General features: G+C 37.6%; 1 protein-coding gene across 2 annotated transcripts in view; it reads left to right on the forward strand.

Moving 5' to 3' along the window:
- The first annotated feature begins 16343 nt into the window (after positions 1-16343).
- The window catches only part of HSF2 (heat shock transcription factor 2), a 33551-nt gene continuing 31157 nt past the window's right edge, over positions 16344-18737 (forward strand). The window contains exon 1 of one of the 2 annotated variants that reach the window (XM_003827594.5): positions 16344-16675. In XM_003827594.5, the coding sequence (XP_003827642.1) occupies positions 16583-16675 (93 nt within the window). In that variant the 5' untranslated portion in view covers positions 16344-16582. The remainder of the gene's footprint in view (positions 16676-18737) is intronic. The other variant, XM_003827595.5, reaches the window with a different exon arrangement.

The following is an 18737-nucleotide window of genomic DNA, read 5'->3' on the forward strand; positions in this document are numbered from 1 at the left end:
TATCAGCTTTGTTGAAGATCAGTTTGTTTTAGATGTATATGACCTTATTTCTGAGCTCTCTATTCTGTTCCATTGGTCTATGTGTCTGTTTTGGTTACTGTAGTCCTGTAGTATAGTTTGAGGCCCTGTGGTGTGATGTCTCCAGATTTGTTCTTTTTGCTTAGGATTGCCTTGGCTATTAGTGCTTGTTTATGAATTTTTAAATATTTTTTTCTAGTTCTGTGAAGAATGATATTGTAGTTTGATAGGAATAGCAATGAATCTATAAATTGCTTTGGGCAGTATGGCCATTTTAATTATGTTGATTCTTACTATCCACGAGCATGGAATATTTTTCCAATTGCTTGTGTCATCTCTGATGTCTTTGAGCAGTGTTTTGTAATTTTTATTGTAGAGGTCTTTCACCCCCCGTTAGCTGTATTCATAGCTATTTTATTTTTGTGTCAATTGTGAAGTGGATTGCCTTCTGATTTGGCTCTTGGCTTGACTATTCTTGGTGTATAGGAATGTTGGTGATTTTTGTATGTTGATTTTGTATCCTGAGACTTTGCTGAAGTTGTTTATCAGCTTAAGGAGCTATTGGGCTGAGACTATGAGGTTTTTTAGATATAGATTTATGTCATCTGTAGACAGAGATAGTTTGACTTCCTGTCTTCCTATTTGTATGCCCTTTATTTATTTATCTTTCCTGATTGCTCTCACCAGGCCTTCCAATAATATGGTGAATAGGAGTAGTGAGATAGAGTATCATTGTGCCAGTTTTCAAGGATAATGCTTCCAGCTTTTGCCCATTCAGTATGATGTTGGCTGTGGGTTTGTCATAGACAGCTCAAAAAGATTTTTTAATGCATTTATCTTTAAAATATCTTGGAAATGCCATCCTCAAATATTTCAGCATCTCCAGATTCCTGTTATGAGTAATACCAATAAGTGCAAAGAGGGTAGAAGAGTAAGCCAGAACAAAACACTCTTATTATTTTTACTAAGAAGAACTTGTTTAGGGTGGCCCAGTTACAAACCTGTTGACACAGAGCATTCTTTTCATTTCTATCTGCTACTCTCTTCTCAACTGTTCCATGTTTTTCACTTCCTTTCATCTGTGTTGCCTTTCTCTTATATTTCATTTGCTTGTCACTTTTCTTTCATTTCCACAACTCCTTTTTTCCAAGAGTTTCCTATTTGTTCTTGGCTATTTCTATTTTATCATTTGTTCCAGTCACATTTTATTTCAACCCATTTATTATTGCCTTTCAATTTATTTTTATTTTTAATAATTTTCCCTCGTTTTCTCATTATCTTTTTTCCATCTATAGGTTCTTCTTCTTTTATAATCTAAGTTATTAACTTTAAAAAATTTCTTTTTTGCCAGGCACGGTGGCTCATGCCTCTAATTCCAGCAGTTTGTGAGGCCAAGGCAGGAGGATCACTTAAGCTCAGGAGTTCAAGACAAACCTAGGCTACATAGCAAGACCCATGTCTCTATAAAAAATACAAAAATTAGCCAAATGTGGTAGCACATGCCTGTGGTCCCAGCTACTTGAGATACTGAGGAGGGAGGATTGCTTGAACCAGGAGTTCAAGGCCGCCATGAACTATGATTGTGCCACTGCACTCCAGCCAGGGCAACAGAGTGAGACCCTGTCTCAAAAATAATAATAATAATGTCCTTTTCTCTTTTTCTTTTCACATTTATTGAGAAAGCTACCTCTTCTCCACTTTGGCAAAGTGGGAACAATATCTTGGCTGTATTCATTCATTTACTTATTTCATAAATACTTAACGAATGCCTACAGTATATAAGACATACCAGGTATCATGGTTGGAAAGTAGCAATAAGGAATGAATGGGGAACATAAAAATGAAAAAGACATAAATCCTTTCCTCTGTTGCTCATAAGAAATAAACACAAGGCCAGGCGTGGTGGCTCACACCTGTAATCTCAGTGCTTTGGGAGACCGAGGAGGGTAAATCACGAGGTCAGGAGTTCGAGACCAGTCGGGCCAACATGGCGAAACCCCATCTCTACCAAAAATACAAAAATTAGCCAGGCATGGGGGCGTGCACCTGTAGTCCTAGCTACTCAGGAAGCTGAGGCAGGAGAATAGCTTGAACCCGGGAGGCGGAGATTGTAGTGAGCCAAGATAATGCCACTGCACTCCAGCTTGGGAGACAGAGTGAGACTTCGTCTCAAAAAAATAAATAAATAATAATTTAAAAAACACAAAATAACTACAAGGCAGTTTAATATCACTATCATAAGAAAAATGCAATATTTTTCTCCTGGACAGGGCATTAACATAGAAACTGTGAGGGCTCTTGAGGGACACATAAGATATCCATAAAGGTAAGTTAGGAGAGCAAGATGGCTAATAACACTGAGGCAGAAAGAAGGAATAGCTTAATTGTATTGAAGTAAGGGGTAGATGTGGAAGAATAGCTGGAAATTCTGTACATTATTTGTCTTACAGTAAGGATGGTTTCTCTGCAATATTCATAATAGAATCTGCCTTTTGGTAAACCTTTTCAGTCCTTCTATAGACTTGGTGGGAAAGATTGAAAATCACAATTACTAATCAGTACTTTTTCTTGGTTTATTTCTTCCTTTTAAATGGGAGTAAAATAGTATCTAATTCCTGGGGGATTGTTCAGAACTAAATTAGTTAATAAATGTAAAGTAGTTATAACTGTTCTTGCAATGTATTAAGGAGTGTAAAGCCGTTTCTTATGCTGTTGTTGTGCTGAGGGTTAATTGGGGCCAATTCAAATGCTCCATATTCATTCCATGAAGATTTTCTAATCTCTTCAACCCACTCTGATCTTTAACTTTGCTGTACACCTAGTCAGTGTTACCTGGTTAATACTTAGTTATTTGCTAATGATTTTGTGTATTTTCATTTTGTGTTTTCGTTAGATCATAAATTCCTCTTGGCAGGGACCACAAGTATTGTACAATTGTCAGTGTAACTAATATGACCGAAGACACCTAATAGACACACAAAAAAAGTAGCTAAACTAATCAATAGCTTTCATATCTTAGAAGTGCAGGAGTAAATAGTATGAAATGTAAGGCTGTACATTTATTAATGGAAAATAAAAATTATAAATAACCTCAAAAGACATCTAAGAAGAACTGCTCAAATAAAGAGTATTTTAGCATTCAGAGTTATTCAACAGTATCAGGGAACATCTATTAGACACCTACTATTATGCGTCTATTTGTCCATAATAAATTCATTATTTAAATATGAGGTTTTGTAAATGAGTGAGGCTCAGAGAGGTCCACAGTCACACTATCATTAATAAGGACAAAGCTTGCCGGGCATGGTGATTCATGCCTGTAATCCCAGTGCTTTGGGAGGTTAAGACCAGAAGATTGCTTGATCCCAGGAGTTCAACACCAGCCTAGGCAACATAGTGAGACCCCATCTCTACATAAATACAAAAATTAGCTGGGCATGGTTGTACACACCTATAGTCCTAGCTATTCAGGAGGCTGAGGGTAGAAGATCACTTAAATCCAGGAGTTGAGGCTACTGTGAGGTATGATCATGTCACTGCACTCCAGCCAGGGTGAAAAAGGGAGATCTTGTCTCAATAATAATAATAATGGCAAAGCTATGTCTGCCAAACTTCTAACTGCTCTTTCTTCTGTAATACCTTCCATTGATATAAGTAAATTTGAGAAATAATTTCCATTTGGGGACTGAATAGACATTTTATATAATTAGCACAATTATAGAGACATAAAGTGAAAATAAGAAAAATCAAAATGTTTATTTCCAGAATTAGCTAAAGAAACAGAGCAGGAGTTATGAAATGTCAAAAACTGATTGATTTAAAAGGTTGAAATTCTGCAAATGTATTTTGAATTCCCAAAATACATTAATATTAACATTTTCCAGTAGTGAAACAAATGCTTTTTTACAGTTAGTATGGAAAATCTTGGACAAGTATTTATTATTGAGAGAATCAAGTTTCATAACAGCAATCAAATCCTTTGATTTTTATTTCATGTTTTTAAGAATCAGCCTACACCCTTTCTTGAACCCCAAGAAGTGGGCCATTTCTTTGCTAACTTGGAGTAGAGTAGAGCTAATGCATCATTAAATAAAGCTTGTCTCTATGCCAAGTCCTTTACTCAGCTCTGGTTATTAACTTAGTTGATAGCATTGCATAAAGATGCCCTCCTCTTATTTCTTCATTTTTCAATAAATATTTAATGAACACTCATAATGTGCCAGGCACACTTCTTGGAATACATCCATGGAAAAAAATGAAGATCCCTGGCCTTGTGGAAAAAATAAAAAGAAATTGGGGTTGTATAGGGGAGAGTAATCAAGAAGGTTACAATTTTAAACAGGCTGGTCAGGACAGGCCTCATAGAAAATATGACATTTGAGCAAAATCTTAGAAGCCAGGAGGAGAATATCTAGAGGAAAGAGCATTCCAGGCAGAGAAAGCTGTTAGTGCAAAGACCCTAAGACAAAGTGCTCCCAACATGTTTGAAGAATAAGGACTCCAATACATCTGTAAAGAAGTAAGAGCATTAAGAGAAGAAATATGTGATCAGTCTTCCCACAATCCCCACAACCCAGGTGCAAAGGTTTTACCAGGGGCCGGGGTTGGGTGAAGACAAATCACACAGGTGCTTGTAAGCATTGAAAGGACTTTGACTTTAATTGGAGTGGAGAGATGGAGATGGAGAGCCTTTGCAAAGTTTTGAGCAGACGAGTGACATGTGCAGTTGAAAATAAATAGCACTTATTGGTGATGTGAATAACTCTTGGTAAAGTTCTGAACAAAACAAAACTGAATCTTCCCTTTTCTAGAAATTGGATCCCTAGAAAATTAAGTACTGTATATGATAAAATCTTAAAAAAAATACATAAATAAATAGTAAAAATCCATCCAATTACTTGTTCAAGGATAATTTTAAAGCATTAGGCTAGCCAAGGGAAAATGTCATTTGATAACACTTAAAATATACAGTCAATTTTTGCATTCTTAGGTATCAAGTATTGCATATTTATTAAACTTTTTATACTCAATGACAAATTTCACAATGATTATCTTAATTTTAATATGGAGAAATAATTCTCATTTCACCTAGGCTTAAAATAATGCCTTAATGTCTCATAATTAACTTTTTTGGTTATAAAAATAAAAAATATTAATAGCTATTAAAATGTGTTCATGAGTTTATCCAGCCACTATAAATCAGCAAGGTTAGTAAAATGTTTTTATCAAAGTTGTTTAATATCCAGAGTAGTTGGACTTTTTGGTTGTCACAAGGTTTTGGTAGAGTTGAAAGTCCTCCTATAGAGAGTACATTAGCAGTCTCAGTTGCTAAAACAATGGAAAATTATTTTCTCACTGTTCTGGAGGCTAGAAGTCCAAGATCAAAGTGTTGGCAGATCTAGTTTCTTCCAAGACCTTTCTTCTTGGCTTGTCAATGGATTCCTTCTCCCTGTGTTCTCACATAATTACCCCTCAGTCTGTAGGTCTGTGTATTGTCTGCATTTGAATCTCCCCTTCTTATAAGGACACCAGTAATACTAGATCAGGCCTACCTGCATGGACTCATTTTATATCAATTATATCCATAAAGGTCCTATCTCAAAAAACAGTCACATTCTGAGGTACTGGGGGATTCAAATTTCAACAAATAAAGCTTGAGGGGACACAAGTCAGCCCATAACACATAGCATCAAGACCCAAATCATTTATCTGATGGAAACAAGACTCAGGATCAAAGCACACAATGACCTCACTAAGCACCAAAGCAGGAGAACCAAAACATGTTTTTGTTCAATTATGTTCATTTGTTTGTTTATTGCAGATTTTTATATCTTAAAAACATTAACATAGTTATCATAAAAAAGCAGAACTTTATTACACATTCTAATTCTTATTAGAATAGAGTCTTGTTAACTGGTGACTATAGGTCTTAGCCAGCCTGTGGAAGATCCTGAGTAAGGGCTAAGGGAGCAGCCCAGCCAAGTAGGTGGGTATTGGCGGCAGGGCTCTACCTCTCATATGGGAATTGGAGTGCAGCCTAGTTATAGGCTAAAGAGAGTCAAATTGGAAGCCTGCCACTTTGAACAGGGGATGTCAAGCACTCACTCTGGGAACATCAGATACAAGAGACTTGGGATACCAGATTTGGTTTGGATTCTTCTAGGGTCATCATAGGGTAAATCATAAAGTGATAGAAAGGCATAGGCTTCAAAGTGGAAAAGTCTGAATCAAAACACATGCACACACACACACACACACATATATATATATAAAACATGCTGATCGTGAACCTATTAGAATGTAATCAAACCTCTCTGGGTCTCAATTTCAATAAACATCTCTAAACACCAGAACACTAGCTCATTTTGTTTACTATCTTCATTTTTCACAGCTGGCTAGGACTAGAAGAGATAGTTACAGGCAATTATGAATTAATTCAGTGGAAAATAAACAAGACCTAAATTGGTCCAAAAGCAATACAGAATATATCTTCAGCCACCAGTGCCCCCAAAAATCACATGTAATAAAGTGTATAGTTTCCTGGCTTTAAATTGTGTTATGAAAATAACAAAGAATAAAGGTATCTCCTTTTATTTCTATCCAAAGGTGAAATCACCCCTGAGAACTAAATATTAGATTATTCTCTGTCTTGCTTAAACATTTGCTATTGCCATAGAAGCATGATGTTGACATTTCTTGTTGCTAGGAGCGTCATAGTGTTGGATACGTATACAATAGCATTCTGTTAGCTCAAACGTGGGGCTTTTTAAACAGCAGCATGCTCTTTTTATATCCTGGTACAGTAATCTAAAGTATAGATTTACCATGCAAATTATACATGAAAATCTGAATTTACTACTACACAGAAATAAAAGCACCAATGCTTAATAATTTATGTTTAAGGAATATTTTTGCAGCATCTCAGAGTGGAAAAAAAATAAAAACCTTGAAACAAAGCAGATGCCCATCAGTAGCAGAATGGCTGAATCTATTGTGCTGCATACAAGCCACAGAATATCATGGAATCTTTAAAAGGAATAAATTATAGCTATGCCAATTGACATGAAAGAATTTCTACCATGCGTTATCAACTGAGAAAAGCAAAATGCATAAAATTGTTTATATACACCAATGTTCATAGCAGCATTATTCACAATAGTCAAAAGGTAGAAATAACTTGTGTCCATTGATGAATGAATAAAAAAAAGTGGTGTATGCATACAAACGAATATTATTTAGCTTTTAAAAAGACAGAAAATTATGACACATGTTTACAATATGGATGAACCTTGAAGACATGCTAAGTGAAATAAACCAGTTACAAAAAGACAAAGACTGTATGATCCCAAATATATGAGGTAATAGAGTAGTCAAATTTATAACCACAGAAAGTAAAATGGTGGTTGCCAGGGGCTGAGGGAAGGAGGAAAAGCATAAATGTTATTTAATGGGTATGGAGTTTCAGATTTGCAAGATGAAAGGCATACTAGAGATTGATTGCACAAGAAAGTGAATGTACTTAATGCTATTAAACTGTACACTTAAAAATTGTTAAGATGGTAAATTTTATATTGTGTATATTTTACTGCAATTAAAAATAAATTTAAAAAATTGGGAAAATGTTTTATATAAAAATAATGCCAATAAACTCTCTTTATACATATAAATACATATATAGCCTACTGTAAATAGAGAAAATTTGGAAGGATGACACCAGGTTGTCAGATGAGTTACCCTGTATGAATGCAAACTAGAGGGAATAGTAGGTTGTTCAAATAAATCAAGAAAATAAATGATATAATTCCTACATTGGAGGCAATGGGAGTTCTCTACAGAGTGATACTTGGAGGCCTTTATTGGCTGTAGCACTTTTTAGTACGTCTTGAAATATATCTTTAGCCACTAATGCCTACAAAGTCATATCCAACAAAATCTATGACCCCCAGCACTGAAAATTAGCTTCCCAGCTAACTGAACTCATAGTTCAATGTAGGGATCTATTTTGTTGCATCAATTTAGAAAATTTTGCCAGATTTACACTTCTGAGAACTAATCTAAGCCAATTTGATTATCCACAATGACTGTTTTGGTAGCTTCAAAGAGTTAGAGCTAGGTGAAGTTGAGTTGACCAAAACCTTACCACCAGAAAGAAGTTTATATTTTAAAAATATTAAAATAATCGTCATGAAAAAAGCAGAAATTCTGCCACACATACAAAGATGTATTAGCAAGAAGGCACAAAAAGTTATTCACCCTGCTATATAAACCTGATGAAGTATGTTGCATAGAATATGTTGCAGTATTCTAACAGTGGGATTCAGCTAACTTTCAAGAAAGTCAGGTGACAAAAATCTACTCTAAGTAGCAGTATTGCCTTTATAATCTAGAGGAGGAATCTCTTTTTGGAGCCCAGCACCTTAAAGAGCCCTGAATATCATAACACACACCAAAAAATTAATTTATTAAGGAACAAACGGTCACTTCTATCATTTGGAATCCAGCACTCCGTGTTGGCATAGTGTAACTCTAAACATCATTCCAGCAACTAAGAGCTCCAGAAAAATTCTTCTCCTACGCCCTTGAGACACAAGGTTTGCAGGTTGTACTACTTTATGCCCATGCCAGCTGCTTCTGAGTGAGAATAGTTTATTTTTTTGAAATGTTTAATACAATCTGATTATAGTTTCAAAATATTAAACTTAAAATGTCAAATTTATATGAATGATTTTGTTTTTAAATTAGAAATTTATTAATCATAATTTAATTTTTAATTTTATGATATTTCTAAATATTTTAAAACAAAATGTACAAAAACTTTAGTTTTCCTATTTTTAACATGTATTTGAAATACATTTTATAAAATATATTCAGATTTGGTTGTTAAATACAGTTGTACTTTGAATACAACTACATTTCAAATACTTTGATCCAATAGAACATAGGTTATGTGACAACCTTGATGGTGACAATCTAACTGAAATATAGGCAAGAAAAAATAATTTTATGGAATAAATATACAATGATCTACAAATTATATATCTCTATTTTATTAATCATCAAAAACATCATTCCTCCATCAACAGAACACCAAACAATAATTACATTTGATCTTCGCGGATCAAAGTTAATTTAAAAATATTTTGCCAACCTAGTGTCTTATGAAAACTATACATACATTGTTTGTTTGTTTGTTTGTTTGTTTTTTGAGACAGGGTCTCACTCTGTTACCCAGCCTGCAGTGCACTGGCGCAATCACAGCTCATTGCAGACTTAAACTCCTGGGCTCAAGCAATCCTGCCTTAGCCTCCTGGGTAGCTGGAACTACAGGCATGCACCACCATGCCCGGCTGAAAACTATGATTTGACACATATCTTTTAATTTTATTATTATGAAGATACATTTTTCAAGCTAGGAGACTAGAACATATTTTATTTAAGTTTGTTAGCTTGATTTGCAATCTTTAAAACTTCTGAAATATGGCATGTAAGCCTCTATTTTTACTCTTGCTTCAGGCCACCTAAATCCCCTGAACACTGGATCTATGAGGATCCTAAGGTTAGGGCACCTAGAGAATAGGCTACCAGTTCAAGATAACACCATTCTCAGGTTAGTCAAAAATGGGGAAAGACAATACACTATTTTTAGTCAATACACATATCCTGAACTTCACTAATTTTACCAAGAAAGAAATCATTTCCACATCCATTGCCCTAGTTAACAAAACTTTGGTATTGATTAAAAAAATAAACATTAAGATTAAATCTTCATAGGAAAAGCATTAGATTAGTCTTTCATATGCTAACTAACCACCCCTGGAGAATGCCTTCCTAATTCAGGTTTTTCAACTGTTAACTTGACTGCCCCTAGGGTGCAGATTACAATTAACTACCACACTATATACTCCTCTTTAAATTGTAGTATTTTAAAGTAAATTATAGCAAATATAACAATTACCATATATAAGGGCTTTATAAATCAAGAGTTCTGCCATTAAGTAGCAAATTTTTTTTTTTTTTTTTTTTTGAGTCAGAGTCTTGCTTTGTCATCCAGGCTGGAGTGCAGTGGCGCAGTCTCAGCTCACTGTAAACTCCGCCTCCTGGGTTCAAGCAATTCTCCTGCCTCAGCCTCCAGAGTAGCTGAGAGTACAGGCGTGTCCCACACGCCTGGCTAATTTTTTGTATTTTTAGTAGAGATGAGGTTTCACCGTGTTAGCCAGGACGGTCTTGATCTCCTGTCCTTGTGATCCGCCCGCCTTGGCCTCCCCAAAGTGTTAGGATTACAGGCATGAGCCACTGCGCCCGACCGCAAATCTTTAATAGGTCCTAGCAACTACTTGATTCAGACAATGGCAGACTTTTCTCTGAAAGATCAGAATTCATTCAGTTCTATCCTAGGATGCCTTCTCAAGAAAGCAGCAGGTTGAGCCTTTGTTTCATCTCTACTGTACTGCACCACACTGTGAGCACAGAATAGAAAAGTCATCTCTCTTTATGGCTGGTAGGTGGATGCTGCTCATAGTAGATGACTAAACTCTAAAGAGGTTAGAAATGTCCCAGTGGTTACCAACTCTTCACAGACACCTCTCAGATCATGACACACAGCTGTGACAGTGACTACCTCCTCACTGAACCCAATTTCTCCAGTTTAGTATTCAAAGCATGAGTATATTTCTGTATCCAATTCCTATAATTCAGCTCATTTCATCTTTGAGGTCCTCAAAGGTCTTAGTTATCAAATGATTTGAATAAAATGATGACTTAAACCACATTTTCCGAAAGATAAACTCCTAACACATTCCATCTATCTTGGATACCACCTCCTCTTGGAACAAGACAAGTCCCAGTGAAGTAGAAACTTAAACCCTAACATGGTTTTATTCTAGTAGAAATAATGGAAGGCTTATATTGCAGGCCATTTCTCTATTCCACTCCATTTTTCTAATGTTTCCAGTCCTTGACGGTTTTTAGCCTTGAATTTTCTTTCTTATCAACATCTCTCTGTGTGTGTCTGAGCCTTCACGGGGACCTTGAGTTGCAGGGGTACATTAATTCCTTCTATTTATCAGCTAGCTGTTGGAGTGCCTGTGAAAGAGAGCCTCCACACTGCTTCCAGAAAGGCCAAAGCTGCATTAGAGGTGGCAGATCCCGTATCTACATTGTCGCTATACAATATTTTGCTTTGCTTAAAGAGCCTCTGCTTCCTGTCCAACATAAATAACTGGAAGAGGCTGAGTTAGGGTGACCAAACAATCTGGTTTGCCTGGGGCTGAGGGATTTCCTGGGACATAGGACTTTCAGTATTAAAACTGGAAATGTATTGTGCTAACCTGAACTAGTTTGTCACCCTAGTTGGATGACTGATTGGATTCTAGCAAATCTGGCATAGATTGGAGTTTTAATGTAGAGCAGTTCCAGCCCGAGTCTGGTACAAGCAGTACTAACACATTTCCCATGTAAAAAGCTCCTCTGGCTAGTGTCTTTTGCACCCAGGTTGTAGCCTTAGAAGAAGAAAGCTTCTTGAAAAATTTTAAAAATTAAATTTCACAGTCTTCTAGCTCTTCACTTACTCAAAAGCCTATTCAAGAGTCCTTAAGCATTTTGCCACTGTCATTTGTTTTGAAGATATAAGTGACCTCAAACCTGGGCCTCTATAGCATTCTGTTAACATCTGGCATTTCCGGGATTCTAATATTTGTTCAGTTACTAACAGCTCCTCATTCGCATGCTTCTCAGTTGAGCTATCCTTAAGCTCTTCTCTTCATTTTCTTCTCTTGTAAACAAAAAGGTTTCTACTGACTGAGAATAAATTGTAAGGGGTTTCCTTATTATTAGGTAGAGCACATTTTATCCAAAGGATTTCAAAAGCTAAAATTATTAATTCAACAAATATTTATTGAGCAGCTCCTACGTTATTATTAGCACTGTGTTGAGTGCTCAGGACACAACAGTGAACAATGCAAGCACAATCTGCTAGTCTAGTAAGGGTTGCTGAGAAGTAAATGAGCAGCAATAGTGTGGTAAAAACTATGAAGGTCAAGTTCCAGAAGCTATAGGAGCACATGGGAGGAACAACTAACCCAGATTTGGGGGTCATGCAAGAATAAACGGATGATTAGCACTTACCTGTTCATGTATTCATTTATTAATTCAACAAATATTTATTGATATTTTAACATATATCATGCATTGTGAATGTCATTGTAAATAAGTGAATGTACATATGACATAGTATTTATGTTGAAGCAGTTTCATAGTCTAGAATGAAAAATACATGTAAATAAATAATTATAATATGATGTAGTAAGTGCTATAATAAATGTTACCAAGGAAGATTTCACAAAAGAACTTATGTTTGTACGGGATTGTACTTGACCTGGAAGGTTGAAGAAGAATTTAGGGGAAAATGGTGAAGAAGGGCTCTGCAGGCAGAGACAACAGCCTATGGAAATACATAGAGGTGTAAAAGAATATGACCAGTAAGGTAACTACAAGCAATTAGGTGTGGCTAAGGGAAAGGCGTTGTAAACAATGGTAGACAATAACTGAAATGGTAGGCGGCATCAGATCAGAGACGGCCTTTTATGCCCCTTAAGGGGTTTGAATTTATTCTGGAAATTATGGGAAGTCACTGAATAGTTTTAAGTCAGGAAGTGACCTTTTCAGATTTGTGTTTTAGAAAGAGATCCATAAAGATTGTGAAAGTGGACTGGAGGAAGAGACAATTTCTTTGATTTTCAAAACCACCCTGTGAAGTGAGCATAGCAGATATTTTTCACTCACATCTTATATATAAGGAACGAGGACTAGAAAATGTTAGGTGGTTTGCCTAAGGTCCCCTAAGTCATTCCAAAATGGAAGAAAATCAACACTTTGTCCAGATAGCAATATAGGTGGAAACCTCTATGCAGTTCACCTTTGGATTTAATCATCCTATCCTTGAAAAAAAATCTTTAAAAGCTAATACTGGTTGCACCGTTGATTCTAATTAGTTTTGCAAAATCGATTGGATAGAATTTATGGCATCGTCTGATGATTTGAAGCATCAAATTGCTCCATAATATGCTTTTCTATTTCCTAGACAAAGGTCTGGATCATTCATATTTTTGGATGTTATTCTAAATCTAAGTCTTACATTCTAGGCTGCAAATGAACCATGAAAATAATCCAGCTTTTTAAACTGGAGTTAACAGGAGGCAACTCCTTTAAGAAAGTGACGTTTTTATCTTCTTGTGTTATAAACATGTCAAAATTGTCGACACGCGCAAATCTGTTTCTTCTGATATTTTAGGGATATTATAGGTGGCAAATAATTGTGAGATAAAGCTTGATTTTGTTTTCTTCCCCTCTCAGTTTTATAAATAAGTGCAAACAAGCCAACAAGTTATAATTTCCTTTTCCCCAAAAAAAGTCTGCATTCAATACTTAGTTTTTCAGAAAATGTACTAATTATAATAAATATTAACGATTATAAGTTCATAGAAAAACAAAACATAGTCGTTTAAGTTATTCCTGGAACATCTGGATTTTATTAAGAGATGAAGGGTGGCCAGGTGCAGTTGCTCACACCTGTAATCTTATTACTTTGGGAGGCCAAGGTGGCAGATCACTTGAGCTCAGGAGTTCAAGACCAGCCTGGCCAACATTGTGAAACCCCATCTCTTCTAAGAATACAAAAATTAGTGAGGTTTCGTGGTGCAGACCTGTAATCCCAGCTACTCAGGAGGCTGAAGCAGGAGAATTGCTTGAACCCGGGAGGCAGAGTTTGCAGTGAGCCAAGATCACACCACTGCACTCCAGCCTGCCAGCCTGGATGACAGAGTAAGTCTCTGTCAAAAAAAAAAAAAAAAGACAGAAGTAAAGCATAACAATAAATCTGTACATCTTAGTAGTAAGGGAAGCTCAGTTTACTAATTTTTCCTCTATAACAGCAGTTCTCAAAATGCGGTCCCAGGGCCAGTAGCATCTGCATCATCTGGGACTTGTTAAAAATAAAAATTCTTAACCTGTACCCCAGACTTACTGAGAGCCATGGAAGCAAAAGCAGCAATTTGTTTTTTAAGAAGCTGTCCAGGTGATTCTGCGCTAAAGTTTGAGACACATTGGTGTAAATTTAAAAAGCATGTTTCAGACTACGAAAGACCTGGTTTCAATTCCAACCTTAACTAGATGATTTTGGATACATCATCTAAGTTTTCTGGTGCCAAGGTTTTCTTATCTGGTTAATAACTTATCCTTGTCACTGCCCTTATAAGTATTACAAATACTACCTGATAAGTGATATTGCTCATTTGCTTACTGGAAGGCTTCCCTCTCCAAGTGATTCAGACGCATGCTTAAGTTTGAGAACCATTTGTTTCAAACTTACGGTCTATAAGATGCCATACATTGGAAACAGAATCAGCTACACAATTTGCAAGATCCATTGCAAAATGAAAATGTACAGTCCCTTGTTCAAAAATTGAGAATTTCAAGAGGATGAGAACAGAGCATTAAACTAAGTATGGCACCCCACTAAGCCCAGCCCTATGAATGCCCAGCCTTTGAATGTCCAAAGACAAGTTTCTGCTTCTATCTAATCACACCTTCTTTTTTTAGAAGAAAATAATATAATGCCATGAAAGTAGGCCACATTTCCTCCTTAGACACTGCCATTCTTACCTCCTGAGCTGTTGCCCTCCATAGACAGACATGATCATTAGCTTCCTGGTTTTTGCTCATTCTGTTGTCTTCCTTTTAGCTATTCAAATATATTTGTACCTCAAGACCCAACTTAAGGTCCCTATCTGCCATGAAATCCTTCCTTACCACCTTAACCTACTAATCTGCCTTTTAAAACTTATCTAGTACTTATTTTATACAAAACATTTAGCTCTTTTTGTATATATTGAGTGCTGATCACTGTGGTCATATTGTTTCTTGAGTTTGAATATAAGCATCTTGAGCTTTGAAACAGTGTCATCATTGTACAATGGAAAGGGCACATACTTTTGAGCTCAATAAAGCTTGGGTGTAAATACTCTCCCATTTACTTGCTGTGACTGAAGAAATTAATCAACTTTTGAGTCTCAGAATCTTCTCTGGGAAAATGGGATAATAAAACCTAGTTCATTGGGTTGTTGTGAGGATTCAATAATATATGTAAAGCCCTTGGCATATATAAGGGCTCATCAAATATTACTTCCTCTATCACATGTATGCCTCCATATATCTGATTTTGCTTCAGCCAACATCCCAGTGCTGAGCACAAAGGCAGCATTCACTAAATACTTGCTCATTGGAAGAGATATATATATATCTTCCATTAAATGATATATATATTTAATGTACTATTTTACATTTACCCAAGAAGTAAACCAATCCTATGTTGAAGTTTTGTATGTTATCTCTGACTTGTTTGTAAGTTTTTGCCTTCACATGCTGACTTTTGTAAAAAAAAAAAAGTCGAATTTTGTAGACTTCATATTTTCAAAGCATTTGCACAGCCATTATAGTATTAAAGACACTCTTAGTGGGTAAAAAGATAGATCTTATTCCCAGTCAAGAAATGGAAAAAACTGGCACTGGTGGCTAAGGAATTGTTCTAAATGACAGAACCAGTGTATTTTAATATACAGAAAAATGTCCAAGAGGCTTTATCTAAACTGAGATCTACTGACTCCTTTTCCATTGTTTTTTCCACTATACCAATCTCTCAGGCAAAAAAGAATATATCTGTAAAGTATACGCAGGAAAAACTATTTTAATTAACTAAAATAGTACAAATGAGTCTATTTCTTTTTATTCTGGGTACAGAGTAGGCACTTGATGACTGGATTAAAAACAGCACATGATGTATCAATTGCAGTTCCTGGTTTACAGTTTTAAGTAATCGAGAGTGAGTTATTTAAACTGCTCTTTTTGATAAACATATTTTAAAGAGGGCTTTTTCTCCCAATGAAAATGTAAGAACAAGGTTCATTATTTTTAAGACAATTTCAATTTGGGGCCTAGCACATCATGCTTGAGAGCTGGTTTTTTCCTTATGCAAATGGATCCTTTCTCTAAACTGGTGCAAACCACACTTTGCCTGCCAAACTTATGACTCAAAGGCCCTGAAGGGTTTTTGTAGCCTCCCAGCCACAGCCCAGAAACCATAAGCTGTTTCCACGTGAAACATCCAAACACGGTCTCCCAAGCCTAAGGTCTGCTACCATCAAGGCTTCTGTATAAAAGGCAAATGAGCAGGCAGCGCCCCCTTCTGCTCCCACCCCCTTCTGCTCCCACCCCCTTCATGTCAGCAGCAGCCAATCGCTTTTCTCTGTCGTGCAGTCGGCCCCTGGGATTGGCCAGGGACGGGACCGGCGCGGAACCACTGCGCGCACAGGCGGAGCGCGGAGACTTGTCCGTCACGTGCGGCCGCCCGGCCTCTCGGCCTTGCCGCGCGCCTGGCGGGGTTGGGGGGGGCGGGGACCAAGATCTGCTGCGCCTGCGTTGTGGGCGTTCTCGGGGAGCTGCTGCCGTAGCTGCCGCCGCCGCTACCACCGCGTTCGGGTGTAGAATTTGGAATCCCTGCGCCGCGTTAACAATGAAGCAGAGTTCGAACGTGCCGGCTTTCCTCAGCAAGCTGTGGACGCTTGTGGAGGAAACCCACACTAACGAGTTCATCACCTGGAGCCAGGTACGGTCAGGCCACGGCGGCCTCTGAACCCCCTGAATAACCGCCTCCTCACTCGCTCTCCTGCGGGGTGGTCTCTCGCGGCCTTGCGGCTCGATGCTGTCTGCGAGGCCCGCGGTGCGGGGCCTTGGCGTTCAGCCTCGCGGGGGACCCCCTGTATTGTTCGCTCGGGGAGCCGCGGGGGCCCGGCCGGCAGCGCCGCTCGCCTCAGGCCGCGGTGGGGGAGGGGCGGCCCGCGCGGGGCGTAGCGGCCCAGGCAGCCCCTTAACGGTCCGGTCCGCGTTCGGAACCGGCCCGGCGTCGCGAGGGGAATCGGCGAGCCGAGGGCGCGGGAGCCTCTTTACTGCACACTCATCCTCCGTCCTCCCGCCCGGCTCAGGGGTTACAAATCGCGGAGGGGACAGGGAGCCCAGGGCCAGGATCATCAACGTGGGGCTTTATAGGAGGCGATCTTTACCTCAGCGACCGATCACCCCCGGTTCTCCCAACATTGCTTTGCATCTGGCATCTTTATGTGGAGAGCAGTCAGGGCAATAGACATACGTTCAAACGCAGGTTACTGCTTATCAGTTGGTTTTAAAAATATATAGAAATTAACAAATTATTCTTTTGAGATTCTGTGCTATTTGTATAATGGGATTATTAGGATTGTTTTAATAAAGTACTAATAGGTGGTAACTTAGTAGTTACTAAATTTCGCTGAACAGTTACCAGCAGAGGGGCATATCGATGTGTTGATTATTGGTTTGATCTCAACTCTGCTTCTAAACAAGGGTGACATTAGTCCAGCCCTTTATCTTGTCTGGCCTAAGTTAAATCTTTCATAAGATGGATGGGTTGCCTAGGTGACCCAAGACCTATATCAGTCCCAAATACAAGATTTTAGGCAGAATGATTATTTACATCCACAGTGCATGTGCATTAGAATACACTCCTAGGCTGTTGGAATCATTTTTATGAAGGGAAGTGGTTAACTCTTATTGTAGATGATCTCCTATTGAGGCATATTTTCATATGTGTAGTTCTTGAGAAGAATAAGTGAAAACTACCTGCATAGTGCCTGGCACCTGTTAAGTGCTGAGTAAATGTTATCTCCCGTCCTCCTTTCTTTCCTGTTCTCCTCCTATTATAGGAACTCTCAGTTTTATTTACTTTTGTCTTAACAGGGAGTGAGCACCATATTAAGACCCTTAAGTTTTGACTTCTGTAATACTATAGTTTGCCTTGTGTTATTATTTGTTCTTTTTTCTGACTTCCTTCTAGGATTTAATTTTTGTGTGTTCTTTATGAGCAACTGAGTTATCCTTTTAGCCCCACTCCCTGCTTGGAGTTGAGTAGGGGGGCGTGAGTGTTTCTATTAAGCATTTAATGAATTCTGTACAATTGTACAAAGCTAGGTGAAAATAAGAAAGCCAGCCACTAGCATGTACTTAAAATAAACACATGTCTCATGCTTTTCATCAGTTAGAAGGATTAAAAGTTGACAAGAAGGATCAGTACAGACTGTTACTCAGACATGTATTCGTGTTAGAGATTGGACTGAGATTCTCTCCCCACGAAAGCTGACTTTATCATACCTTTTTGTCTTTTATGGGCCAGAAATAGGGGCTATATATATTGGCAGTAGCTTTTAATCAGAGTATCATGTCAGTGGTAGGCCTATTAAATTCTGATTAGCAACAGTGTTTTAATAACATTCTTATTTTCTGAGCACTGTCAAATGTGGAGAGTTTCGTACTGTTCTGTAAATGCATCATTCTATGCGTTCTAAGCCAAATAAACAAGCCACTTAACCATTTTTTAATCCCATTATTAACTTTAAGCTTATGTGTTAACCAATTTTCTAATATGCCAATGGGACAATCAAAATATAAGCTCCGTGAGATCACTGTGCCAGAGACACACTAGGTGTTTAATAATTGTTTGATGAATAAATGAGATCCCTCGAAAATGTAATGGAGTGGTAGGAATGATGAAGATAAAATTATATTTGAAATGACTCTTAGAGATCATCTAGGTTAGCCTCATCATTGTGTAGATGAGGATTTGAGGCTTGGACAGGTGA

This window comes from Pan paniscus, chromosome 5 (genome assembly GCF_029289425.2).
Source record: "Pan paniscus chromosome 5, NHGRI_mPanPan1-v2.0_pri, whole genome shotgun sequence".
NCBI lineage: Eukaryota > Metazoa > Chordata > Mammalia > Primates > Hominidae > Pan > Pan paniscus.